Genomic DNA, 27,864 nt, shown 5'->3' on the forward strand with positions numbered 1-27,864 from the left:
GGGAGTTCCCCAGCCTGGTCCCCATCCCCCAGTGCCGGCCCCCCCCCCCGTCACAACGTGCGGCACATTGTCCAGGGCTGATTTCGTTTTTATTTGTTAAATTGAGTTTGTTTTTGTCACATGACCACACGATCCCCAAATGGGGGTGGGGGGGTAAGGCCCCCCCCAGCACACACAGGGCGGGGGAGGGGGAGTGAGCACAACACCCCTTCCCATGGACACTGGGGGGGTGGGTGGGAGAGACAAACCCCTCTGCCTCCCCCCAGCCATAGGGACCCCCCCACACACACACACACCAGGCCCATGGCTGAGGCCCTGGTTTCCCTTGGTCCGTAACTTGGAGTCTGGGGTCAAGGGGCAGCAGCAGGATCCCCCAACCCCTCAGACAGGACCCTGGGGTGGGGTGGGGAGGGGCGGGGGGGGCACCCAAGACTGGCAGGGGGAAGCTATTGGCTTGGTAAAGGCATGCGGGGGGGAGGGGTTAGGACTCCTGGGTTCTATTCCACACCCCCTCCCTGGTGCTTTGCTGACCCTCCCCCCCGAGTATGCCCTCCCCCAGTCTGGGGCTGGCGGCTGGCTCCTGCCCCCCGTACCCCACTGGGAATGGAGAAGGGGGTGACCTGGGGGGGAGGAAGAGGAGGGATCTGTGTGCTGAGGGGAAGAACCAGTGGCTTGGGGGTGAGACACATGCCCCGGGGTGGGGAGAGGACAGGGGCCCTGTGTGACCGGGGGGGTCTGTATCTCCTGTGACTGTCCCCCCCACACTAGACAAGAGCCCCCCCCGACTGCTCCCAGCCCCCCATTAGCTCTGGGGATCCTGGGTTTGGTCCCAGCGATGGGGGGATGTTGGTGACACAATAAATACCCCCCCAGGTGAGGATAGGTGGCGGGGGCAGGGTCGGGGGACGAGTCACTTTCCTCTGAGCCAAAGTCCCACCAGCCTCGTGGTCTCCGGCACGGGGGGGGGGCGGCTGGCAGTGAGATGGGGGGGGCTCAGTAGTATGTTTCCTTCTCGACCCAGCCTGTGACAGAGAGGGGGGGGGTTAACGCTAGGGAAGAACACCCCTGTTTGGCACCTCCCCCCACATATCACCCCACCCTCCCCCATCTTCCTTACCCCTCCCCCGTCTCCTTCATAGCCCTCCAGCCCCCTTCTACCTCCCCCCATCAGCCCCCCAAGTCGCCCCCCACCTCCGGGGTTCCGGCGCAGGATAAGTTTCCGGATCTCGTCGTACACGAAGATGAGGAAGCTATACGGGAAAGCACAGAACCACCAGCTGGGCCTAGATGGGACAGAACCGGGGGGGGGTTAGTGTCAGCAGTGGGGGGGATGCTGCATCCTGACCGGCAGACGCAAGGGGATTGCTGTTGGCTCCCAGGGCTGGCACCTCCCCCAGCCAGGAACCCCCCACCCCCAGGGCTGCAGGGAACCTCCCCCGGCCAGAAACACCCCCTCCCATGGCTGCAGGGAACCTCCCCTGGCCAGGAAACACACCACCAGAGCTGCAGAGACCCTCTTACGGCCAGGAACACCCCCCCCATGGCTACAGGGAACCTCCCCCAGCCAGAAACACCCCCTCCCAGGGCTGCAGAGACCCTCTTACGGCCAGGAACACCCCCCCCATGGCTACAGGGAACCTCCCCCAGCCAGAAACACCCTCCCCCCCAGGCTGCAGAGACTCTCTTACGGGCAGGAACACCACCCCCCCATGGCTACAGGGAACCTCCCCCAGCCAGAAACACCCCCTCCCAGGGCTGCAGGGAACCTCCCCCAGCCAGGAAACAACCCCCCACGGCTACAGAGATCCTCCCCCAGTTAGGAACCGCCCCCAGGGCTGCAGGGAACCCCTCCCCCCAGGACGCCCCCCCCAGGTATCCTCCCCCTCTGGCAGTGCAGGATCCCCACGTTGAAGGGTAGCAAAGGCACCTCCCCTTGGGTCAAGCCCCGCCCCTCCCGGGCTGCAGCCCCTCACTCCCTGCACCAGGGATTCCCCAAAAGGCCAATGAGCCCCCTCCCTCTCTGCTGGCCCCACAGCAGCCCCTGGTGGCTGAAAGGTGCAATTGCAGCACTGCCTCCCCGGCAGAATCGATCACTCTGCGGGGGACGTGAATTCTGCGCTGTTTCTTTTGTTAACACTGGAGGGCTGTGGCCCCCTGGATCCCCCCCCCAATTCCAGCACTGGGGATTCCCCCTAGGGAAGCAGGGGCACCCCAGCGCGGTCCCTCCACCCCCACACTCACTTCAGGGGGTACATCCGCAGTGCCACATCCATGCCGGGGCAGTAGGACAGGAAGGCGGCCAGTGCTGTCTCCTCAAAGAGCCCGAAAATCAGGATCTTGTTCCTGAGAGAGAGAGAGCCAATGAAACAGTGCCCGTGGTGCCCCTCACTCCCGACCTGCAGCCCCCTGCTAGCCCAGCCCTGGACTCCCCAGCTCTGCCGGTGCCCCTCACTCCCGACCTGCAGCCCCCTGCTAGCCCAGCCCTGGACTCCCCACCGCCCCACCCTGTCGGTGCCCCACGCTCCCGACCTGCAGCCCCTGCTAGCCCAGCCCTGCCCCCCCCCAGCGCTGCCGGTGCCCCTCACTCCCGACCTGCAGCTCCCTGCTAGCCCAGCCCTGGACTCCCCAGCTCTGCCGGTGCCCCTCACTCCCGACCTGCAGCCCCCTGCTAGCCCAGCCCTGGACTCCCCACCGCCCCACCCTGTCGGTGCCCCACGCTCCCGACCTGCAGCCCCTGCTAGCCCAGCCCTGCCCCCCCCCCGCGCTGCCGGTGTCCCTCACTCCCGACCTGCAGCCCCCTGCTAGCCCAGCCCTGCTCCCCCCAGCTCTGCCGGTGCCCCTCACTCCTGACCTGCAGCTCCCTGCTAGCCCAGCCCTGGACTCCCCAGCTCTGCCGGTGCCCCTCACTCCCGACCTGCAGCCCCCTGCTAGCCCAGCCCTGGACTCCCCACCGCCCCACCCTGTCGGTGCCCCACGCTCCCGACCTGCAGCCCCTGCTAGCCCAGCCCTGTCCGCCCCCAGCTCTGCCGGTGCCCCTCACTCCCGACCTGCAGCCCCCTGCTAGCCCAGCCCTGGACTCCCCAGCGCCCCACCCTGTCGGTGCCCCACGCTCCCGACCTGCAGCCCCTGCTAGCCCAGCCCTGCCCGCCCCCAGCTCTGCCGGTGCCCCTCACTCCCGACCTGCAGCCCCCTGCTAGCCCAGCCCTGGACTCCCCACCGCCCCACCCTGTCAGTGCCCCACGCTCCCGACCTGCAGCCCCCTGCTAGCCCAGCCCTGCCCCCCCCAGCGCTGCCGGTGCCCCTCACTCCCGACCTGCAGCCCCCTGCTAGCCCAGCCCTGGACTCCCCACCGCCCCACCCTGTCGGTGCCCCTCACTCCCGACCTGCAGCCCCCTGCTAGCCCAGCCCTGGACTCCCCAGCTCTGCCGGTACCCCTCACTCCCGACCCGCAGCCCTGCTAGCCCAGCCCTGGACTCCCCACCGCCCCACCCTGTCAGTGCCCCACGCTCCCGACCTGCAGCCCCTGCTAGCCCAGCCCTGCCTGCCCCCAGCTCTGCCGGTGCCCCTCACTCCCGACCTGCAGCCCCCTGCTAGCCCAGCCCTGCCCCCCAGCTCTGCCGGTGCCCCTCACTCCTGACCTGCAGCCCCCTGCTAGCCGAGCCCTGGGCTCCGCCTCACCCCCCCGCCCTGCCGGTGCCCCTCACCCCCGACCCGCAGCCCCTGTCTCACTTCATGCCCTGCTGGAACACGGAGTTTCTCCGGGTTTTGCAGATGATCAGATCAGCCCATTGCACCACCACGATGCTGACGAAGAAGGACGTGTGGCAGGTGAACTCCACCACCTTGCGCTGCTCGTAGGTCTGGGAGGGGGAAGAAGGGGGGGGTGTCAGTACCAGCCCCCCTCCCCCGAAACTGCCCCCCAGCCCAGGCTGCCCCCAGCCATTTCCGTCAGGTGCGGATGAGCTCACAATGTCAGGGCTGTGGGGGGGGGCCCTGACGCCCCCTGCTGGAGGGTGTGTGTGTGTGTGTGTGTGTGTGTGTGTGTGTGTGAGAGAGAGAGAGAGAGAGCGAGAGAGAGAGAGAGAGACCCCGACACCCCCTGCTGGAGTGTGTGTGTGTGTGTGTGCGTGTGTGTGTGTGTCTGTGTGGCCCTGACGCCCCCTGCTGGAGGGTGTGTGTGTGTGTGTGTGTGTGTGTGTGTGTGTGTGAGAGAGAGAGAGAGAGAGAGAGAGAGAGAGAGAGCCCCTGACACCCCCTGCTGGAGTGTGTGTGTGTGTGTGTGCGTGTGTGTGTGTGTCTGTGTGGCCCTGACGCCCCCTGCTGGAGTGTGTGTGTGTGTGTGTGTGTGTGTGAGAGATCCTGACGCCCCCTGCTGGAGTGTGTGTGTGTGTGTGTGTGAGAGATCCTGACGCCCCCTGCTGGAGTGTGTGTGTGTGTGTGTGTGTGTGTGTGTGTGTGTGTGTGTGTGTGTGTGTGTAGCACAAGTGCACTCAAGCGGCCCTGGCGGGGCGGTGCACAGCTGGACGCTGGCACACCCTGGACAATGGGGGCGCTGGGATGGGGCACAGTTGTTCGTGCTGCAGAGCTGCTGGGTCCCCGTGGAGCCAGGCCAGCGGAGAAGCTGTTCCTGACCCAGGTGATGCTTGAGTCCAAGTCCGAGCCACATGAACTGAGAGGGGAAAGGGGCCGTGGCCCCATGCGCCCCCCCCCCTGCCGCCTGGGCCCAGGGCAACGGGGCCGTTCAGGAGAAAAGCCTCGGAGCCGGGCGGTCCCGGCCGGGCAGGGAATCCACCTGTGAACCTGGGCTGAGAGAAACAGCTCGGTTCAGAGCTCGCCTGGTCGGCTAAAACCCAGGGCTTAGACGCTGGTTTTAGCTTTTAGTTCGTATGTAACCGACTCTGACCCGGTCAGATAATAATCACTGGAGATAGATCCAACTCCTAGAGCCGGAAGGGACCTTGGCAGGTCAGCGAGTCCAGCCCCCTTCACTAGCAGGACCAAGTACTGATTTTGCCCCAATCCCTAAATTGCCCCCTCAGGGACTGACCTCACACCGCTGGGTTTAGCAGGCCAATGCTCAAACCACTGCGTGATCCCGACCCCTTCTACCCTGAGCCGCGCGTTTGTCGCCAGGGCCTGGGGCTTGAGCTCTGGCTATGGGGCTGGTGCACGGCTGAAGGGGTGAACGACCCAATGTGCTTGCCCTGGTCGGAAGAGGGTCTCGAGCCGGGTGAGATGGGACATTTCTGTGGTGCAAGGCCAGGGCTGGTGGGATTTGCTGGTGCCTCCTTGGGTTGCACTCGTGCAAGGCTGCGTGTAACCGTGGTGCCTTCGCACGCTGCGAAGCCAGAGGGGCAGACCGGGTGAGAGGGACCCCAAGCCAGAGAGTAGCAGGGGGCAGTGTCTCACAGTCCGGGCTGCACCCCAGGCCCCTCGTGGGGTGCTCCAAGGGGTGGTGACCCCAGATCCCCCGCCCCACCCCGCCCTGCGCTCACCCACTGCTGCCCGTAACTGTCCTCCAGGTCGTTCACAGTCCGGTCGTCCCAGTTCAGCCGGATCCCGACCAGTCCCGAGGGCAGGAACCCGTTCTCGGCCAGGATCACAAAGTAAGCGAAAAACCCACCCAACGCCTGGATCATCCCTGGGGGCAGAGACGGGGTTAGCTGGGGGACAGGGGGGCAGAGACGGGGTTAGCTGGGGAGAGTAGGGACGGGGTTAGCTGGGGGGCAGGGAGGCATGGAGGGGGTTAGCTGGAGAGAGCAGGGAGGGGGTTAGCTGGGGGGGCTGAGGGGCAGGGAGGGGGTTAACTGGGGGGCAGGGGGGCAGAGGGGAGGAGGGCAGCAGAAGGGGAGGTAGCGACATGCCCTCCACACCCCACCTCCAACTCACTGACCTGCCTGTAAGCCCCACCCCGCTCACCGATCCACCCTCAGGCCCCGCCCCTCACCGATCTGCCCCCAGGCCCCGCCCCTCACTGATCTGCCCCCAGGCACCGCCCTTCACCAATCTCCCCAGGCCTCACTCCTCACCGATCTGCCCCCAGGTCCCACCCCTTATCAATCTCCCCAGGCCCCGCCCCTCACCGATCTGCACGTAGGCCCCACCCCTCACCGATCTGTCAACCAGGTCCCACCCCTCATCGATCTCCCCAGGCCCCGCCACTCACCGATCTTACCGTAGGCCCCGCCCCTCACCGATCTGCCCCCAGGTCCCACCCCTCACCGATCACCCCAGGCCCCGCCCCTCATTGATCTCCCCAGGCCCCGCCCCTCATTGATCTGCCCGTAAGCCCCACCCCTCACCAATCTGCCCGTAGGCCCTGCCTCTCACCGATCTCCCCAGGCCCCACCCCTCACCGATCTGCCCGTAGGCCCCGCCCATCACCGATCTGCCCATAGGCCCCGCCCCTCACCAATCTCCCCAGGCCCCGCCCCTCACCGATCTGCCTGTAGGCCCCGCTTCTCACCGATCTCCCCAGGCCCCACCCCTCACCAATCTCCCCAGGCCCCGCCCCTCACCGATCTGCCCGTAGGCCCCGCTTCTCACCGATCTCCCCAGGCCCCACCCCTCACCAATCTCCCCAGGCCCCGCTCCTCACCGATCTCCCCAGGCCCCGCCCCTCACCGATCTGCCCATAGGCCCCACCCCTCACCGATCTGCCCATAGGCCCCGCCCTCACCGATCTCCCCAGGCCCCGCCCCTCACCGATCTGCCCAGGCCCCGCCCCTCACCGATCTGCCCGTAGGCCCCGCCCCTCACCGATCTGCCCGTAGGCCCCGCCCCTCACCCATCTCCCCAGGCCCCGCCCCTCACCGATCTCCCCAGGCCCCGCCCCTCACCGATCTCCCCAGGCCCCGCCCCTCACCGATCTGCCCGTAGGCCCCGCCCCTCACCCATCTCCCCAGGCCCCGCCCCTCACCCATCTCCCCAGGCCCCGCCCCACACCGGTCTCCCCAGGCACCGCCCCTCACCGATCTCCCCAGGCCCCGCCCCTCACCGATCTGCCCGTAGGCCCCCGCTTCTCACCGATCTCCCCAGGCCCACCCCTCACCAATCTCCCCAGGCCCCGCTCCTCACCGATCTCCCCCAGGCCCCGCCCCTCACCGATCTGCCCATAGGCCCCCGCCCTCACACGATCTCCCCAGGCCCCGCCCCTCACCGATCTGCCCGTAGGCCCCGCCCCTCACCCATCTCCCCAGGCCCCGCCCCTCACCCATCTCCCCAGGCCCCGCCCCTCACCGGTCTCCCCAGGCCCCGCCCCTCACCGATCTCCCCAGGCCCCGCCCCTCACCGATCTCCCCATAGGCCCCGCCCCTCACCGATCTGCCTGTAGGCCCCGCCCCTCACCGATCTCCCCAGGCCCCGCCCCTCACCGATCTGCCCGTAGGCCATGCTGATCAGTCTCTCGTTCACCAGTTTGTCCGTGCGGGGGTTTCGAGGCTGGCGCTTCATGATGTCGCTCTCGGCGGCTTCGTAGGCCAGGGAGATGGCGGGGACCTGGGGAGAGGGGGAGGCGGGTCAAAGGCCGGGCCTGCCCCAGAGCAGATTGCGGGGGCTGAGTGGCAAAGGGGGCGACCCGTGGGGCCGAGTCCACCCCCCCGGGACCAGGCGGCACCTGTGGAGAGGGAGGGGGCGCCGGGGGCTCACCATGTCGGTGCCCAGGTCGATGCAGAGGATGGTGATGGTGCCGAGGGGCAGCGGGATGTTGGCCATGATGAAGAGCAGGAAGGGGGTGATCTCAGGGATGTTGCTGGTCAGCGTGTAGGCGATGGATTTCTTCAGGTTGTCGAAGATCAGGCGCCCTGCAGGGCGAGATCCAGCTGTGAGGGAGGGAATGGAAGGGGAGCCCCCGACGCCCCCACTCTCGCTCCCCCCCCGCACCCCTCACCCTCCTCGACGCCAGTGACAATGGAGGCGAAGTTGTCGTCCAGCAGGATCATGTCGGCCGCCTGCTTGGAGACGTCGGAGCCGGCGATGCCCATGGCCACCCCGATGTCGGCCTTCTTCAGTGCTGGGGAGTCGTTCACGCCGTCGCCCGTCACCGCCACGATGGCGCCCTGCGGGGGAGGACACGGGTCAGGGCCGGGGCCAGGCTGGGGGGAGTCACGGGGGGCAGGGGAGACTCGGACCTGTCTCTGGCAGCCCTCCACGATGATGAGTTTCTGCTGGGGTGAGGTGCGAGCGAAGACGATCTCCGTGTGGTTCTGCAGGATCTCGTCGATCTGCTCCGTGCTCATGTCCTTCAGGTCAGTGCCATGGATCACGCAGGCCTTGGCGTCCCTGGGCAGCGGGGGGGGGTCAGCGCTGGGAGGGGGACATCTCCCCAGGCTGGCCCCACTGGGCCCCGTCTCTGCACATGCCCAAAGACCCCTGTGCCCCCTCACCTGGGGGTTATCACCTCCCTTTGCTGCTCTGCCCCCCTCCACCACTGGGAAATGTTTGTAATGTTTTTATGAGGCCTGTGCCTGCCTCAGTTTCCCCTAGAGGGTGCATGGCCACTCAGTGGGGGAAAGGATTCTGTCTGCTCTCAGTCCACTGAGCCTGAGGGAAGAGGGGGACCCCCTGGGGGGTCTGGCACATCAAAGGGGGCCACTAAAGTGTTGCTCCAGAGCTGGGGGCATAGCACAGGGCCCTGCTCCCCAGGGCCCTGCCCCCCTACCTGGGGTTGACCTGGCTGACGGGGATGTTGAGGCGGGCCGCGATGTCCTCCACGGTCTCGTTGCCCTCAGAGATGATGCCCACGCCCTTGGCAATGGCCTTGGCGGTGATGGGGTGGTCGCCGGTCACCATGATCACCTGGGGGCAAAAGAGGGTTAATACACCTCAGTGGGGTGAGAGGGTCCCCGGAAGCCCCACCCCAGAGGTGGCCACGTCTCAGGGCCGGGCCAGGGGTCACAGCATCAGAGATGAGGGTTGGAGGCGACCTCAGGAGGTTCCAGTCCAGTCCCCGGCTCAACACAGGACCCGCTCCCACCCAAGGGCCCAGCCGGCTCCTGGTGGGCCCCAGCCAGAGGGGCCCGGAGCCAGGCCCCGCAGCCTCACCTTGATGCCAGCGCTGCGGCACTTGCCCACGGCGTCGGGCACGGCGGCCCGGGGCGGGTCGATCATGGACATGAGCCCCACGAAGCAGAGGTTCTCGGTGGTGAAGTTCACGTCGTCGCAGTCGAAGGCGAAGCCCTTGGGATACTGTTCCTCGGGCATGTAGAAGTGACAGAACCCTGGGGAGGGCCAGGGGGGTCAGACCCCCAGCCACAGGGCCCAGCCCCCAATCCTGCCAGGGCCCCTGCCTCCAACCCCGACCCCCCACGTCCGCCCCTTCCCCTCGTCACCAGCAACTCTGCACCGTTCCCCTCCCCGACCCCCCAACTCCCCTGACCCCCCACGTCCGGCCCTTCCCGTCACCAGCGACTCTGCACCGTTCCCCTCCCCGACCCCCCACGTCGGGCCCTTCCCCTCGTCACCAGCGACTCTGCACCGTTCCCCTCCCCGACCCCCCAATCCCCCCGACCCCCCACGTCCGGCCCTTCCCCTCGTCACCAGCGACTCTGCACCGTTCCCCTCCCCGACCCCCCAACTCCCCTGACCCCCCAAGTCCGGCCCTTCCCCTCGTCACCAGCGACTCTGCACCGTTCCCCTCCCCGATCCCCCAACCCCATTGCCCCCCATGTCCGCCCCTTCCCCTCGTCACCAGCGACTCTGCACCGTTCCCCTCCCCGACCCCCAACCCCACTGCCCCCCCACGTCCGGTCCTTCCCCTCGTCACCAGCGACTTTGCACCGTTCCCCTCCCCGACCCCCCAAACCCCCCGACCCCCCACGTCCGGCCCTTCTCCTCGTCACCAGCGACTCTGCACCGTTCCCCTCCCCGACCCCCCAACTCCCCTGACCCCCCACGTCGGGCCCTTCCCCTCGTCACCAACGACTCTGCACCGTTCCCCTCCCCGACCCCCCAACTCCCCTGACCCCCCACGTCGGGCCCTTCCCCTCGTCACCAGCGACTCTGCACCATTCCCCTCCCTGACCCCCCAACTCCCCTGACCCCCCAAGTCCGGCCCTTCCCCTCGTCACCAGCGACTCTGCACCGTTCCCCTCCCCGACCCCCCACGTCCGGCCCTTCCCCTCGTCACCAGCGACTCTGCACCGTTCCCCTCCCCGACCCCCAACCCCCCTGACCCCCCACGTCCGGCTCTTCTCCTCGTCACCAGCGACTCTGCACCGTTCCCCTCCCCGACCCCCCAACTCCCCTGACCCCCCACGTCCACCCCTTCCCCTCATCACCAGCGACTCTGCACCGTTCCCCCCCAACCCCCCAAACCCCCGACCCCCCACGTCCGGCCCTTCTCCTCATCACCAGCGACTCTGCACCATTCCCCCCCGACCCCCCACGTCCACCCCTTCCTGTCACCAGCGACTCTGCACCGTTCCCCTCCCCGACCCCCCAACCCCCCCGACTCCCCACGTCCGGCCCTTCCCGTCACCAGCGACTCTGCACCGTTCCCCTCCCCGACCCCCCAAACCCCCCGACTGGCCCAGCCCCCGACACCCACCGAGCACCCGCTGGCCCGGCCCCCGACACCCCCGGGCACCCGCTGGCCCGGCCCCCGACACCCACCGAGCACCCGCTGGCCCGGCCCCCGACACCCACCGAGCACCCGCTGGCCCGGCCCCCGACACCCCTGGGCACCCGCTCGCCCAGCCCCCCGACACCCCCGGGCACCCGCTGGCCCGGCCCCCGACACCCACCGAGCACCCGCTGGCCCGGCCCCCCGACACCCCCGAGCACCCGCTCGCCCGGCCCCCCGACACCCCCGGGCACCCGCTGGCCCGGCCCCCGACACCCACCGAGCACCCGCTGGCCCGGCCCCCGACACCCCCGGGCACCCGCTGGCCCGGCCCCCGACACCCACCGAGCACCCGCTGGCCCGGCCCCCCGACACCCCCGAGCACCCGCTCGCCCGGCCCCCCGACACCCCCGGGCACCCGCTGGCCCGGCCCCCGACACCCCCGGGCACCCGCTGGCCCGGCCCCCGACACCCACCGAGCACCCGCTGGCCCGGCCCCCGACACCCCCGAGCACCCGCTGGCCCAGCCCCCCGACACCCACCGAGCACCCGCTGGCCCGGCCCCCGACACCCCCGGACACCCGCTCGCCCAGCCCCCGATGCCCCCCCAACACCCGCTGGCCCAGCCCCCGACACCCCCGGACACCCGCTCGCCCAGCCCCCCGACACCCCCGGACACCCGCTGGCCCGGCCCCCGACACCCACCGAGCACCCGCTGGCCCGGCCCCCGACACCCACCGAGCACCCGCTCGCCCAGCCCGCCCAGCTCCAGGTAGGCGTTCTGAAAAGCCTCCTTCAGCTCCTCGTCCAGCGGCTGCTCCTTGCCCTGCAACAGGATGGTGGAGCAACGATCCAGGATCCGCTCCGGTGCCCCCTTCATCACCAGCAGGTAGCGGTTGTCGTTGGGGTCCTCGGTCTCATGGATGGACAGCTGGGGGGGGGAGGGGGCATCAGGGGTGGGGCTGCAGACCTCCCCCAGCCCCCACCCACCCACCAAGAGGGGGTACTGCCAGCCCCCCATATTCCCCCATGCCCCCCAGCAGGGAGCACTAGCCTGCCCACTAATATCTGCCCCCCATCCACCCCCCCATCTCCCTCTGATGAAAGTGGGAATTTTCTGTCCTATTTTTGAGTCCTGAGTGTGCCTCAGTTTCCCCTGCCCAGCAGGGGAGGGGGGTTCCTCTGCGCTCAGGGCAGACTCACAGAGATGAGGGAGGGGAGGGGAGGGCAGGGAAGGGGCCTCAGGGAACTGGCTGGACCCCTAGATTCCCCCCCACCCCAAAGGCAGCTGCCGGCAGAGGTCAGTCGGGGAAGGGATTCGGTCCACAGGGGGAGCCTGACCCGGGCTCTTGCCGATCAGGCTGGACTCAGGGCCCCCAGGCGCTGCCTGGCGTCTCTGCCAGCCCTGGCCCAGGGGCGTCAGTCCCTGCCGCAGGCATGACACCCCCAGGGGGCCACGGGGTCACCCCAAGGGAAGGGGAGACTCCTGCGGCTGGCACATTGCAGGTGCCCCTGAGGGGTTGTTCCCAAGCTGGGGATGTAGCACACGCCCTGGGGCCCCACCCACCTGCCCCCCCTGACTGAGGGGGCCCAGAGTCCCAGGCGGGGGCCGGGGGGAGCCTGGGGATCGTTCCAGGCTGGTGCCCACGGGGAATCCGGCTAATCTGCTAAACTGCCAGCGCTGGAGCCAGGATTAGCCTGACGGGCTGGGAACCGCAGGCAGCCCCCGGGGGGGCGGCAAGGGGAGCCTGGGGGGTCACGAGGAATTGGGGGACCAGGTACTTGCAGGCTGGGGTCTGCACCGGCCCTTGGCGGTGGAGTTGAAGGGGCTCTCGGATTGCTGGGAGGCTGCAGCAGCTTTCTGGGGCTGTCGGGGGGCTGGGTGGATTTAGGGGGGCTGGGGGGGCCCCCAGTACCTGGTACTTGTTGGTGGAGTTGAAGGGGATCTCAGCCACTTTCTTGTTTCTCTCCCGCATCAGCTTGACGGAGCCAGACGAGAGCTCGATGCATTTCAACAGAGCCGACTCCGAGGCGTCACCAGCCACGTCCCGCTGCGGGGGGGGGGTTAGTAATGGGGTACCCTGAGCCCCCCGCATCCCCAGCTCTGCCCCAGCCCCCCGAGCAGCACCTGCCATGTCCCGCTGCGGGGGGGGGTTAGTAATGGGGTACCCTGACCCCCCCGCATCCCCAGCTCTGCCCCAGCCCCCTGGGAAGCACCTGCCATGTCCCGCTGCGGGGGGGGGTTAGTAATGGGGTACCCTGACCCCCCCGCATCCCCAGCTCTGCCCCAGCCCCCCGAGCAGCACCTGCCATGTCCCGCTGCGGGGGGGGGTTAGTAATGGGGTACCCTGACCCCCCCGCATCCCCAGCTCTGCCCCAGCCCCCCCGAGCAGCACCTGCAATGTCCCGCTGCGGGGGGGGTTGGTTAGTAATGGGGTACCCTGAGCCCCCCGCATCCCCAGCTCTGCCCCAGCCCCCCGAGCAGCACCTGCCATGTCCCGCTGGGGGGGGGGGTAGTAATGGGGTACCCTGACCCCCCCGCATCCCCAGCTCTGCCCCAGCCCCCAAGCAGCACCTGCCATGTCCCGCTGCGGGGGGGGTTAGTAATGGGGTACCCTGACCCCCCCGCATCCCCAGCTCTGCCCCAGCCCCCCGAGCAGCACCTGCCACGTCCCGCTGCGGGGGGGGTTAGTAATGGGGTACCCTGACCCCCCCGCATCCCCAGCTCTGCCCCATCCCCCCGAGCAGCACCTGCCATGTCCCGCTGCGGGGGGGGGTTAGTAATGGGGTACCCTGACCCCCCCACATCCCCAGCTCTGCCCCAGCCCCTGGGCAGCACCTGTCATGTCCCGTTGGGGGGGGGGGTAGTAATGGGGTATCCGGACCCCCCCCACATCCCCAGCTCTGCCCCAGCCCCCTAGGAAGCACCTGCCATGTTCCGCTGCGGGGGGGGGGTAGTAATGGGGTATCCGGACCCCCCACACACATCCCCAGCTCTGCCCCAGCCCCCTAGGAAGCACCTGCCATGTTCCGCTGTGGGGGGGGGGTAGTAATGGGGTATCCGGACCCCCCCACATCCCCAGCTCTGCCCCAGCCCCCTGGGAAGCACCTGCCATGTTCCGCTGCGGAGGGGGTTAGTAATGGGGTACCCTGACCCCCCCACATCCCCAGCTCTGCCCCAGCCCCCTGGGAAGCACCTGCCATGTCCCGCTGTGGGGGGGGGTAGTAATGGGGTATCCGGAACCCCCCACATCCCCAGCTCTGCCCCAGCCCCCTGGGAAGCATCTGCCATGTTCCGCTGCAGGAGGGGGTTAGTAATGGGGTACCCGAACCCGCCCCAAACCCAGCTCTGCCCCGGGCTATACATGAACCCCTCCTGTGCCCCGCCCACCATGTCTGCCTTCATCCCTGGGGGCACAATGGGGAACCTCCCAGTTCTGCACCCCCCACACCCCAGTATTGGTCCCCGCACCCTGGTGCTGCCCCCCCGGGGGGGCTCGCTCTCACCTTGAGGATGGGCACGTTGTCCTGCCCCCCCTTGAAGACGGCACGGTTGCAGAGCCCAGCGACGTGGGACAGCGCCAGCCAGGTGGCCGAGCTCTTGTCGAAGGCCGTTCCTGGGGAGGAGGAGGGATTAGGAGCATACAGTGGGGCACCCCCAGGACTCCCCACAAGGATCGGGGCCCCTCAATGTGTGCGACTGCCCCATCCTGGCTGCACCCTGACTTCACCCCCTCTTAGGGTGTTAGGGTGCTTGGCTCTGCCCCCAACGCCTCCTCTCCCTGGGACCCCCACAGCCCCAGACGCCTCCCCACACGCTGAGCCCCCCATCTCTTCCCTGCCTTCCCTGGCTACGTCAAAGCGCATTAGGGAAATTGCTCTGAAGGGAAATTGTGACCATAAATAAAATAACTCTCCCTGCCCACACCGGTCAATTCTTCTCTTCTTCTGCTACGTAACTTTACACGTTGTTTAAATGTACGGCTGGGAGTGACTCCAACCCATCGTCCCTGCGAATCAGCCCCCCCATTCAGAGACCTCCCCGCAGCATGAGCCTGCTCAGCCCCCACCCCCCGCTCGGCCCCCCTCAGCCCCCCAGCTCTTCCCCCAGTGCCCCTGCTCTGCCCCTCACCCCCCGGTCCACCCCACTCTTCCCCTCAGCCCCCACCCCAGGAGACCCCGTCCTCATCTGGGCCTGCTCTCAGCTAGGCCCCCCGCTCTGCCCCCCGGCTCTGCCCCTCGGCCCCCCTGCGCCCCTCACCCGACTGGTCCTCGGTGGTGTCGGCCTCGTGGATCTGGTTGTCGAACCACATGTGGGCGACCGTCATGCGGTTCTGGGTCAGGGTCCCCGTCTTGTCGGAGCAGATGGTAGAGGTGGAGCCGAGCGTCTCCACCGCCTCCAGGTTCTTCACCAGGCAGTTCTTGCGCGCCATGCGCTTGGCCGTCAGCGTCAGGCAGACCTGGGTGGGGCACGGGGTTAGAGGGGCCACAGGGGAGCCTCCCATCTGGAGACACCCCTCAGCACAGCAGTCCGCTCAGCCCAGGGACCACAGAGCCCCCCAATCCAGAGATCTCCCCCAGTCTGGAAACCCCCCAGCCCGGGGACCAGAGACTTCCCAATCCAGAGATCCCCCCAGTCTGGAAACCCCCCAGCCCGGGGACCACAGACTTCCCAATCCAGAGATCCCCCCCAGTCTGGAAACCCCCCAGCCTGGGGACCACAGAGCCCCCTAATCCAGAGACCCCCCCAGTCTGGAAGCCCCCCAGCCTGGGGACCACAGAGCCCCCCAATCCAGAGATCCCCCCAGTCTGTAAACCCTCCAGCCCAGGGACCACAGAGCCCCCCAATCCAGAGATCCCCCCCAGACTGGAAACCCTCCAGCCCAGGGACCACAGACCCCCCCCAATCCAGAGATCTCCCCAGGCCAGGGATCCCCCCAAACTCAGCCTGAGAGCCACCCTCCCAACTGCAGAAACCCCTCGCTGCCCCGGCCCCTGGGGGCGAGCGGGGGGGCTGGCGCCTGGGCCCGGCGCAGGCCGTACCGTGACAGTGGCCAGCAGCCCCTCGGGCACGTTGGCCACGATGATGCCGATGAGGAAGATGACGGCCTCCAGCCAGGAGTAGCCCAGGATCAGCGAGAGGACGAAGAAGGAGACGCCCAGGAACACGGCCACCCCGGTGATCAGCTGGATGAAATGCTCGATCTCCACCGCGATGGGCGTCTTGCCGACCTCCAGGCCCGAGGCCAGCGTGGCGATGCGGCCCATCACCGTGCGGTCGCCCGTGGCAATGACCACCCCGCGGGCCGTGCCTGGGGGGGCAGGGGTCAGCCAGCGTCCCTCACTCCCGACCCGCAGACCCTGCCGGCCCAGTCTGTGCCCCCTCCCAGCCCTGCCGGTGCCCCTCACTCCTGACCCGCAGCCCCATCAGTCCAGCCCTGCCGGTGCCCCTCACTCCCGACCCGCAGACCCTGCCGGCCCAGCCCTGCCCCCGCCCCAGCCCTGCCGGTGCCCCTCACTCCTGACCCGCAGACCCTGCCGGCCCAGTCTGTGCCCCCCTCCCAGCCCTGCCGGTGCCCCTCACTCCCAATCCGCAGACCCTGCTAGCCCAGCCCTGCCCCCCTACAAGCTCTGCTGGTGCCCCTCACTCCCGACCCACAGCCCCATCAGTCCAGCCCTGCCGGTGCCCCTCACTCCTGACCCGCAGCCCCATCAGTCCAGCCCTGCCGGTGCCCCTCACTCCTGACCCGCAGCCCCATCAGTCCAGCCCTGCCGGTGCCCCTCACTCCTGACCCGCAGATCCTGCCAGTCCAGCCCGGCCCCCCTCCAGCTCTGCCGGTGCCCCTCACTCCCGACCCGCAGCCCCATCAGTCCAGCCCTGCCGGTGCCCCTCACTCCTGACCCGCAGCCCCATCAGTCCAGCCCTGCCGGTGCCCCTCACTCCTGACCCGCAGACCCTGCCAGCCCAGCCCTGCCCCCGCCCCAGCCCTGCCGGTGCCCCTCACTCCCAACCCGCAGACCCTGCCGGCCCAGTCTGTGCCCCCCTCCCAGCCCTGCCGGTGCCCATCACTCCTGACCCGCAGCCCCATCAGTCCAGCCCTGCCGGTGCCCCTCACTCCTGACCCGCAGATCCTGCCAGTCCAGCCCTGCCCCCCTCCAGCTCTGCCGGTGCCCCTCACTCCAGACCCGCAGCCCCATCAGTCCAGCCCTGCCCCCCTACAAGCTCTGCTGGTGCCCCTCACTCCCGACCCGCAGCCCCTCGCACAGGGCTCACCCTCCACGCAGTTGGTGGAGAAGAAGGTGATGTTGCGGGTCTCCAGCGGGTTGTCGTGGGTGCAGTCCGGGGAGCGGGTCTGTGGCTCCGATTCACCCGTCAGGGAGGAATTATCCACCTGTGAAGGGGGGCGGGGGACCTAAGGTCAGAGCTGGGTATGGCCCATTGGCTGCCCCCCCCACCGTGGAGATGGGACCCCAGGGCAAGGCGGGGGAGTCAGAACAGGGAAACCCAGAGCAGGAACTCAAGGGGCTCTGGGCTGGGATCCTGGAGGACGGGCTGGGGTGGGCGAGGGGCAGGACTGGGGGATAGGGGAGAAGCGGAAGTTGGGGTGCTCAGAGTGGCAGGTTGGAGGATGGGGGCAGGAGTGGGGGATGGGGGGCCGAGCACTGGGGGGCCAGAGCGGGGGATTGGGGCTGGAGCAGGGGATGGGGAGCAGAGCACTGGGGGGGCCGGAGCAGGAGATAGGGGGCCGAGCACTGGGAGGACCAGAGCGGGGGATGGGGAGCAGAGCACTGGGGGGGCCAGAGCAGGGGATGGGGGGCCGAGCACTGGGGAGACCAGAGCGGGGGATGGGGAGCAGAGCACTGGGGGGGCCAGAGCGGGGGTCTCACCTTGCAGCCGTGGGCCGAGATGATGCGCAGGTCGGCAGGGACACGGTCACCCCCCTTCACCTCCACCAGGTCCCCGACGACCACCTCCTCCGCGTTCAGCTGCATCTTCTCCCCTTCCCGGATCACCAGGGCTTGCTGTGGGGGGGCAGGGAGTTATGGGGAGATCTGGGTCCCGATCCCGAATCCTCGTGTCTCCAAGCCCTCCCCCCCGGCCCTGCTGCCCCAGACCCCCAAACGGGGGGAGGAGCCGGGTGCAGAACCCAGGCCAGGTACTGACGGCTGAGCCCCCCCGGCCCCCCGGCCCCTCACCTGGGGAACCATGTTCTTGAAGGACTCCATGATCTTCGAGCTCTTGGCCTCCTGGTAGTAGGAGAAGCAGCCAGTGATGATGACGACAGCAGCCAGCACGATGCCCAGGTAGAGCTGGGGGAGGGGCAGGGGAGTCAGTACCCGTGGGGGGGGGCAGCATCCCCCCACACCTTCCCACCCTTCCCTGCCTGTCTCCCCCTCCCCCGATCATGGCCCCCATCCTCCCACATACCCCTGCCTCATTCAGCCCCTTCTTTGCCCCACCCCCCTCCCCAGTCACAGTCCCGGCTGGGTCCCCCCCGAGCCTCCCCCGCTCACGTTGTCGTTGGACGGGTCATCCTCGGTGCCCGCCTGGATGCCGTAGGCCAGGAAGCAGAGAATGGCCCCGATCCACAGCAGGATGGAGAAGCCCCCGAAGAGTTGGCGGCAGAACTTCACCCACTCTGGGGTGGTGGGGGGGGGCGTCAGGGCATTGGGCCCGTCCCGCACCAGGATCTCCTGCGCTTTGCTGTGGGTCAAACCCTGGGGGGCAGGGGGAGATTAGACCCCCCCAAGCCAGCCCAGCTCCCGCTCCCTGGGTCCCACCTACCCCTTCAGCCCCCCCACACACACAGCAGCCCCTCCCCGCCCCACCCCCAGGAAATGGGGTGGGGGTTATGACAATGTCACGGAGTGTGGGGGAGTCAGGGCCCTGCACCCTCAGCTTCCTGCGAGAATGGAGGGAGCCCAGACAGGGCTCTGACCCTCCCAGGGGGCTGTGGGGCTCCTGGGACCCCAAGCTGGACCCAATTGGGGAGGATCCTGTTGTCTGTGCCTGCAAGACCCGTCCTGGCCTGTGTTCCTGTCATCTGAATAATCAACCTTCTGTTTTACTGGCTGGCTGAGAGTCACTGTGGGTCCCAGGAAGAGGGGTGCAGGGCCGGACTCCCCCACACTCTGTGACAACTGGTGGCAGCGCCGGGATCTACTGCATCCCGTGGATGATGCTTCCTGCAGTAAGTGACAGGGGAGCAGCAAAACGAAGGGGGATTGACGGGGACCAGGTGGGCTGAAGAGACAGAGAGAGACGGGGTCAGGGGGTGACTAACCCCTGGGAGTGTGTGCCCAGAGAGAAGGACTTTGCAGTAACAGGGTCCCCTGGGGGGATTGCAGGAGCAGTCCCAGGGGCGGAGGAGTCTGCAGCTCGACCCTGGCAGAGAGGGGGTGACCTGAAGAAGGGCTGGTGCACGAGGGTCTCCCTGGAGCCGGTGGGAAGCTGAGAGCACAGGCCGGCGAGTGGCCAGCAGGAAGATGTATGCTAAGCGCCTTAGGAAAGACCTGGCGGAGCTGTGCAAGCAGAGGGGGCTGCGCACTGGGAGGTCCACCAAAGACCAGCTAATTGCTCAGCTGGAGGAGAAGGATCACTTGGGTGAAACGGGCCCTGTCCCTGAGGGAAGCTGCCCAGCAGACGCAGCGTGGGCCCCGAGGCCTGACATGGCTGGGAGGGGCCAGACTGCTGCCGAGGACACCCCAAGACCCTGCCCACCTATACCTAGGGGAGGGGTTGGAGGAAGCCCAGTGAATACCGAGGGCACCCTGACCTCCGCGGCCAGCAGGGGATCATCCCGGCGGAGCTCCCCATCCCTGGAACGGATGCGGATGGAACATGACAGGGAGCTGAGACAGGAAGAGCTCGAGTTAAGGAGGCAAGAACTGAAGGAGCAAGAGAACCAGTGTAAACACGAGGAGAACCAGCGCCAGCATGAGCTGGAGGAGAACCAGCGCCAGCATGAGCTGGAACTGGCCCGGCTGAGGAGCAGCGGGAGCCCGGCTGCGGTGGGCTAGGGGAGACCCAGGACTACAAAGAGCTTTGATAAGTACTTCCTGGCCTGGCGTAAGGAGGGGGAGGACATAGATACCTTCCTGACGGCTTTTGAGAAGGCCTGCGAGCTGCACAGGGTTGACCCTGCAGACAGGATCGCAGTTCTCACCCCCTTACTGGACTCCACAGCCGTGGAGGTGTACAGCTGACTGAAAGGGGCGGAGGCAGGGGACTACGAACTGTTCGAACAGGCCCTGCTCCGCGAGTTTGGGCTGACTCCTGAGATGTACCGGAAAAAGTTCCGGAGCCAGCGTAAAACCCGTGAAGTCACATACCTACAACTGGTCAACGGGGCGCAGGGGTATGCCCGCAAGTGAACAGCTGCGGCCCAAATTAAAGAGGACCTGCTTGACCTATTCGTACTGGAGCACCCGTACGAGCAGTGCCCGTCCGACCTGAGGCTGTGGTTGATGGACCAGAAGCCGGAGAACCCTCAGCACACAGGCCAGCTGGCCGACGAGTTTGTGGACAGTCGGGCAGGGGATGGCAGGGAGGAGTCCCAAAGGAGCAGGACCGCCACAATGTGGAAAGAGAGTGACCTGGGGACCTCCCGAAGGAGAAGCATGGAGAACCCTGCTCGAGGCCACATATGGGCCCAGTGCCCCAAGCTCAGGGACACACCGAGCAGACCCAACCCGCAGAGGGTTGACTGGGTAAAGACCCAGCCGGACGAGGGGCAGCGTTCGCAGGAAAGGAGGGCTGGCAGCGTACAACCTGCTAAGGAGGGAGGAGGGCTCCAGGTCAGCTCCTCTGGGGGGCTGGATGCTCCAGACTCCAGGTTTTTGGTTTATAGGGTGGGCACAGGGCTGTCCCTGTGGAACGAGTGTCTTGTTCCCCTGGAGGTAGATGGGAGGAAGGTCACTGGGTACTGGGACATGGGCGCAGAGGTGACGCTGGCCCGGCCCGAGGTGGTGGCCTCAGATCGGATGGTGCCCGACACCTACCTGACCCTGACAGGGTGGGCAGGTGTGACGAACTGGTGACGAACTGGGAATGTTCTTAATGTTTTCTCTGAATACTGTGTTGGTGCCTCAGTGTCCCCATGGCAGTTCTTAAGTATCTGGCAGAGCAAAGGGCCAGTGCACCTAAATGCCTGGCACTCTGTCTCCTAGCAACTGATGGCCTGGGCCCCCCCTCTGCAAAGGTGCCAGCTGAAGGTGTTGGAGACAAAGGGATCAGGTGACCTCCTGGCCCGGGAAAGGGGCTGAGCAGAGAGGAGGGGCTGGGAGGGGTTGTTAGTCTGGAGCTGGCTGAGGGCAGACGTGGGGGTCTGGCTCACTGCCCCCCAGAATGGACCCAGACGAGGGGTCCCGTTCGCTGTACCTACAAGCTCTGTGTTAGACCCTGTTCCTGTCATCGAATAAACCTCTGTGTTACTGGCTGGCTGAGAGTCACGTCTGACTGCAAAGTGGGGGTGCAGGACCCTGTGGCTTCCCTGTTGTGAGGGTAACCTTGAAATGGGGGGCCAAGGAGGGCCCCAAGGACATGGGGGTGCACCACCATTTACCCACTGAGGTGTTAATGGGGGGTGGACCTGGAGGACTAGCCCAGCAGCTCCCAGGGTGCCCTAGTCGGGACGCATAGCCAAATCCGGCAAGGGGCACGATGCCCTGACAACGGGGAGGGTGCCTTGCCCGAGGCGCAGGACCCTAACCCGGTGTGGAGGGACACGACTCAGAGAGGCTGCGACTTCGGACCCAGCCAGCGGAAGGGAGCAGATCTCCACCCCTGCCCCAGCTGCTGAGTTTCAGGCCGAGTTGCAGAAAGATCCCTCCTGGCGGGATAAGGGACCTGGCCAACCTCAGTGCGGTACAGACCATGGGAGCACATTGCCGGAAAAGGTTCCTGTGGGAGAAGGGGTTCCTGTGCCGAGAATGGGCTCCCCCAGGGAAAATGGAGTCATGGGGGATCAGGAGGCAGCTGGTGGTGCCCCGGAAGTATCACTGCCAGCTGCTGTGCTGGGCCCATGACATCCCCCTCTCAGGGAACGAGGGAACCTGGCGGACGCAGCAGCGGCTGCTACGGAACTTTTACTGGCCTGGGGTCTTTACTCCTGTCCGGCAGCGCTGCCGCTCCTGTGACCCCTGCCAGAGGGTGAGGGAGGCCTGGGACAAGCGGAAAGTGGCTGGAGGACCCTTGCCCAGCACAGAGGAGCCTTTCCAGAGGGGGGCCCAGGTCCAAAGGGGGGCTCTGAACCAGGAGAGCCCGAATCACAGCCCCCCAGACTGGAACGCGGGGAGAAGACCCCAGCCCAGCTTGTACCCCAGGGGTATTGGGGTGGGGAAAGGGCACGGGCTGCATAAGCCTTCCCACCTGTGAACTACGAGTGCCCTCGAGCCCCCCCGACCTAAAGGGGGGCAGGAAACTGGAAGGGCCTGGGGTAATTCTCCCCAAGGAATGGGAGGGATGTTGGGGCGTCCCTGGGAACGTGGGTGGGTTCGAACTTCCCCAGGTCACTGGCTGAAGTGACCCCGCTCTGTTCGGTCTCGAAGGGGGGAGAGGTGTGAGGAACTGGGCCTGTTCTTACTGGGGGCTGTGAGTGCTGAGTGGGGGGGGTTGGCCTGGGAGGACGAGCTGCGCTGGGGGACGGGAGACTGGCCGGAGGGAGGGGACCTGAGCAGGTGACGTGAGAACCCAGGGAGGGGGGAGAGGCCAGGGGACACCTCTGCCTGGGAGGCTGGACAAAGGGGGGGGGAGGAGACGCTGGGGGGGAGGGGGTTTCAGGAGCTGGCTGGGGAATGGAGGGAGCCCAGACAGGGCTCTGACCCCCCAAGGGGGCTGTGGTGCCCCTGGGACCCCAAGCTGGACCCAACTGGGGAGGATCCTGTTGTCTGTGCCTGCAAGACCCGTCCTGGCCTGTGTTCCTGTCGTCTGAATAAACCTTCCGCTTTCCCGGCTGGCTGAGAGTCCCGGGAACCCCGGGGTGCAGGGCCCTGATTCCCCCACACTCCCTGGCAGACGGGACTGGGGGGGCCCCGCAGCAGCCTGTCCCCCCTTCCATCCAGGTAACAAGCGCCTTTCTCCGCTCCGTGCCCCCTCCCTCCCGGCTGGCTGAGAGTCCTGGGGAACCCTGGGGTGCAGGGCCCTGACTCCCCCACACTCCCTGACAGGGAGCGAGGGGAGATAAACAGGGGTGGGGACATGTTGGGCAAGGGGCATATGGGGTTACCAGGGGGCTGGAGGTACTGGGGGGGCAGGTTACCGGGAGGCCGGGGTTACCAGGGGGGTGGGTTACTGGGGGCATGGGGGTACTGGGGGAGTAAGGGTATTGAGGGGGTTACCAGGGGGCCAGTGGTACTGGAGGGGGAGGGTTACCAGGAGGCCAGGGATACTAGGAGGGAGGGCTGCTGGGGGGAGGGGTTACCAGGGGGCCAGGGGTACTGGGGGAGGGTTACCGGGGGGCGGGGTTACCAGAGGAGCGGGTTACTGGGGGGGCGGGGGTACTGGGTGGCCAGCGGGGCTCTCACCTGCACACAGTCCGTGTTGTATTTTCTGCAAACTTCCTCGATGGACATTTTGTGCTCAGTCTGAGAAACAGGAAGAAAAAGAATAAGAGACACCCCCCCAGCCAGCGCCCCCCCAGCCAGCCCCCTGCTCCCCACAGCCCACCAGCCAGAGCTCCCCCCGCCAGCCTCCTGCTCCCCACAGCCCCCCACCCCTCAGCCAGAGCCCCCCTCCCCTCCAGCCAGTACTCCCTGCTCCCCCAGCCCCCTGCTCCCACAGTCAGCCCCCCCTGCTCCCCACAGTCCCCTGCCCCCCCAGCTAGCGCCCCTGCTCACCATGGCCACTTCCTTCTTGAGATCATCCAGGTCTCTGGCCTTGGCATCTTTGCTCCCCTTCTTGGGCGAATCCTTCTCGCTCTTGTCCTGCGTGGTGGCCACGCGGTAGCTGTCTGAGCGGCCGTACTAGGGGGGGTGGGGGGGGTCAGCTGGGACCGGGGACCCCCCCGTGCGGGGCGTGCACTCAGCCAGCGCCGTCCCAGTGCCCCCACTCTCTGTCCCCAGGGGCTCCCCATCCCCCCTCAGCTCCCCCTGCCCCATATCACCCCCCAGCACCCCCAGGGGCTCCCTGTCACCCCCTCGGCTCTCCCTGACCCATATCCCCCCCCCAGCACTCCCCGGGGCTCCCCGTCCCCCCCCGGCTCCCCCTGCCCTATATCCCCCCAGCACACCTGGGGGTCCCCACCTCCCTCAGCTCCCCCTGCCCCACATCACCTCCCCCCAGCACCCTCAAGGGATCCCCGTCCCTCCTCAGTTCCCCCTGCCCCATATCACCTGCCCCCTCAGCGCCCCCCAGGGGCTCCCCTATTTCCCCCAACATCTTCCACCCATACCCCCAAAATGGTTTTATTCAGAAAAGCCCCCTCCCCCAACCCGGGACATCCTCTCCCCTCCCCCTCCTGCTCTATCTCCGCTGCTGCCCCCCCCTTAGGATTTCAGACCATCTGCTCCCAGCGGTTAATCCGCCCATGTGCTGCGCGGGGGCGGGGTAGCGCCACCCACCAGCCCCTGATGTGCCCCCATGGGAGTGAGATGTGTCCTGCGGGGGGGGGCACCTCAGCCAGGCCCTGTGAAGCTGCCGTGTGCTGTCCTGCCTCCCACATCTCCCCTGGGAGCAGCTGTGACCCCTCACACCTGGGGGTGGGCTCAGGCCCCGAGGGGGGCAGCGAGGGGCTGGGGGGTGTCCCTGCAGTGTCCCAGGCTGATTCCTCCCGCTGCTGCAGGCCACCCCAGGAGGTGGGGTCGCTGGTGGGGTAGCACCATGAATACCAGCCACTAGCCTGGGGTGCTGCATGGGGGGGGTACAAAACAGGGCCCCCAACATACCCCCCCCGACCAGCAGAGGGCAGCGGTGGGCACTGAACTCTCGCTCTCACACACACACAGCGTCTCTCACACACACACAGAGCGACACAGTGTCACACACACACAGCATCTCACACACATACAGAGCAATACACACACGCACAGTGTCACACACACACAGCGACACAGTGTCACACACACACAGCGTCTCACACACACACAAAGAAACACACACGCACAGTGTCTCACACACACACAGAGCGACACACAGTGTCTCACACACACAGCATCTCACACACATACAGAGCAATACACACAGTGTCACACACACAGCATCTCACACACACACACAAACACACACGCACAGTGTCACACACACACAGAGCGACACACAGTGTCTCACACACACAGCATCTCACACACATACAGAGCAATACACACAGTGTCACACACACAGCATCTCACACACACACACAAACACACACGCACAGTGTCACACACACACAGAGCGACACACAGTGTCTCACACACACAGCATCTCACACACATACAGAGCAATACACACAGTGTCACACACACACAACGTCTCACACACACACACAAAGTAACACACACGCACAGTGTCACACACACACAGCGACACACAGTGTCTCACACACACAGCGTCTCACACACACACACAAAGTAACACACACACAGTGTTTCACACATACAGTGTCACAAACACAGAGCAACACATGCACAGTGTCACACACACAGCATCACATACACACACACAAGCGACATACGCACAGTGTCTCACACACACACAGTCACACACACATAGCGTCTCTCACACGCACAGTGTCACACATAAGCAGTGTCTCACATACACATCACACACACACACAGCGATTAAGGGGACATTTTCTGTATGATTGGGGGGGCTGTGTGTGCCTCAGTTTCCCCCGGCACTTGGCGCTGCTGCCCCGGGGTGGCTCAGGGTTCCACGCTGCTGAGGCGGGGTGGGCCCAGCTGGGCTGCAGGGAACAGGCCCAGGCTGATGGAAGCTGGGAACCCCCATGGCCCAGCCCAGGGACACAGGGCTGAGGGGCAGGCAGGGGATCCCGAGGGGGCGCCGGGAAGGTGCCAGATCTCTGAGCCCCAAGCCGGGATGGACCCACCCTGGCCTGGCTGGGGGTTCCTCTGCCCTGGCCCGACCTTCATCTCTGCTTGCAGCCAAGTGACCAATAAATCCTCCTCGGCGTGACGCTGCCCGGCCCAGCATCCCTGCCAGCCCTGGCCGAGGGGCCCCAGTCCCTGTGCGGGCACCAGGCCCCCAGGAGCCCCCGGGGGGGCAGGGGCTCCGGTTTGGAGGTGGAAGGTGGAGGGGCGCATCCCGAGGGAAGGGGGGACCCTGGGGGTCTGGCACATTGTAGGTGTCCCTTGAGGGGCTGTTCTGAACCTGGGGTGTAGCACAGGGCCTGTGGCAGAGTAACACACACACACAGCCCCTGGATCACACACACACACTCAGTGTGTGTCTCTTTGTCACACACACACACACACACACAGAGTCTCTCTCTCTCTCACACACACACACAGTGTGTCTCTCTCTGTCACACACACTCACACACACACACAGAGTCTCTCTCTCTCTCTCTCTCACACACACACACACACACACACACACACACACAGCCCCTGGATCACACACACACACTCAGTGTGTGTCTCTTTGTCACACACACACACGCACAGAGTCTCTCTCTCTCACACACACACAGTGTGTCTCTCTCTGTCACACACACTCACACACACAGAGTCTCTCTCTCTCACACACACAGTGTGTCTCTCTCTGTCACACACACACACACACACACACACACACACACACACACACACAGCCCCTGGATCACACACACACACTCAGTGTGTGTCTCTTTGTCACACACACACACACACAGAGTCTCTCTCTCACACACACACAGTGTGTCTCTCTCTGTCACACACACTCACACACACACACACAGAGTCTCTCTCTCTCTCACACACACACAGTGTGTCTCTCTCTGTCACACACACACACACACAGAGTCTCTCTCTCTCACACACACTCAGTGTGTGTCTCTTTGTCACACACACACACACACAGAGTCTCTCTCTCTCTCACACACACACACAGTGTGTCTCTCTCTGTCACACACACTCACACACACACACACACACAGCCCCTGGATCACACACTCACACACACACACACACACAGAGTCTCTCTCTCTGTCACACACACTCAGAGCCCCTGGATCACACACACACACACACACGGTGTCTCCTGCAGCCAGGGACTCCCCATCCTTGGACAGCGGGGTGACTCAGTTCCCCACCCTTGGGCAGCCTCCTCTGCCCCCCAGCCCTGACAGGGGGCGGTGATGGGGGACCACTGAGGGTCCATATGAGGAGCGACGGGGGGGGCTGGCAGGGGGGCAATGTGGCTGGGGGGGCAGACAGAGGAGTGAGTGGGGGCTGTGGGGTGGCTTCTGCTCCTAGGGTTGGTGCTGGGGAGCTGAACGAGGGGCAGGAGGCTGGGTGCTGGGGCAGTTTCCCGGGGGGGGTCTGGCTGCTTGAGGGGTCAGTGGTGATGGGGGGGCTGGTCACTCGCCTCGGCCCTCCCAGCCCTGACCTTGCTGAGCACCCCCCGCCCCCGCAGCGCTGCGGCGGGGGCGGGGGGGGCGTGAGGGCAGCGCTGGCTCCGGGCCAGCACTGCAGCAGCCACAGCGCCAAGCAATGCAGAGCCCGGGGCGGGGGTGCACAGGGACCCCCCCCCAGGCTCCCAGCACAGAGCTGGGCCCCCGCCGGGAACCAGCCCCCCCATGTACTCCCGCCGGGAACCAGCCCCCCCCCCATGTCCCCCCGCGGGGAACCAGCCCCCAGCACAGATCTGGGCCCCCAGCCGGGAACCAGCCCCCCCATGTCCCCCCGCCGGGAACCAGCCCCCAGCACAGATCTAGGCCCCCAGCCGGGAACCAGCTCCCCCATGTCCCCCCGCCGGGAACCAGCCCCCAGCACAGATCTGGGCCCCGAGCCGGGAACCAGCCCCCCCATGTCCCCCCGCGGGGAACCAGCCCCCAGCACAGATCTGGGCCCCCAGCCGGGAACCAGCCCCCCCCAGCCCCCCAGCCCCTATTCCGGCACCAGGCAGAGGGTTGTTGTGCCCGATCCCCAGCTGGGCAGCGATGGGGGGGGGGAGTAATGAGCTAGATAAAGGAAACGGCAAGAATCTGCCCCCCCGGGCCGGAGCCCCCCCGATGTAAGGAGTGGGGGGGCTCATGAACTCCCCGCCCCCTTTTTTTTTAAAACATCCCTGGAACATGCAGCCTGCGGCCCTGGCCTCGCCCCCCCTCGCCCCCCCAAGGGGCATCGCGCGGGGGGGGGGGGCGATGCGGGAGGACCTGGGAAGC

The 27,864-nt window shown here is 66.6% G+C and overlaps 1 protein-coding gene across 2 annotated transcripts; it reads right to left on the reverse strand.

The window, feature by feature from the left end:
- Positions 1–70: 70 nt before the first annotated feature.
- Positions 71–23,542, reverse strand: ATP1A3 (ATPase Na+/K+ transporting subunit alpha 3). Of its 2 annotated transcripts, XM_030542859.1 has the most exons (22): positions 23,399–23,542; positions 23,087–23,146; positions 18,077–18,280; positions 17,759–17,872; positions 17,450–17,584; positions 16,836–16,953; positions 15,605–15,873; positions 14,823–15,021; positions 14,069–14,178; positions 12,478–12,612; positions 11,300–11,492; positions 9,043–9,218; positions 8,660–8,796; positions 8,130–8,280; positions 7,889–8,057; positions 7,648–7,802; positions 7,374–7,497; positions 5,496–5,641; positions 3,730–3,860; positions 2,242–2,343; positions 1,192–1,283; positions 71–1,022 (listed from the first exon to the last, which is right to left on the reverse strand). In XM_030542859.1, the coding sequence occupies exons 1-22, from the start codon at positions 23,399–23,401 to the stop codon at positions 994–996; spliced, it is 2,952 nt and encodes a 983-aa protein (XP_030398719.1). In that variant the 5' UTR covers positions 23,402–23,542; the 3' UTR covers positions 71–993. The 2 variants fall into 2 exon arrangements, with proteins under 2 accessions (XP_030398719.1, XP_030398720.1); XM_030542860.1 differs by lacking the exons at positions 11,300–11,492; positions 12,478–12,612; positions 14,069–14,178; ... (6 more) ...; positions 23,087–23,146; positions 23,399–23,542 and adding an exon at positions 10,776–10,786.
- Between the last annotated feature and the right edge of the window lie 4,322 nt (positions 23,543–27,864).

The sequence above is a fragment of the Gopherus evgoodei genome, unplaced genomic scaffold (genome assembly GCF_007399415.2).
Source record: "Gopherus evgoodei ecotype Sinaloan lineage unplaced genomic scaffold, rGopEvg1_v1.p scaffold_159_arrow_ctg1, whole genome shotgun sequence".
In the NCBI taxonomy this organism is placed as follows: Eukaryota; Metazoa; Chordata; order Testudines; family Testudinidae; genus Gopherus; species Gopherus evgoodei.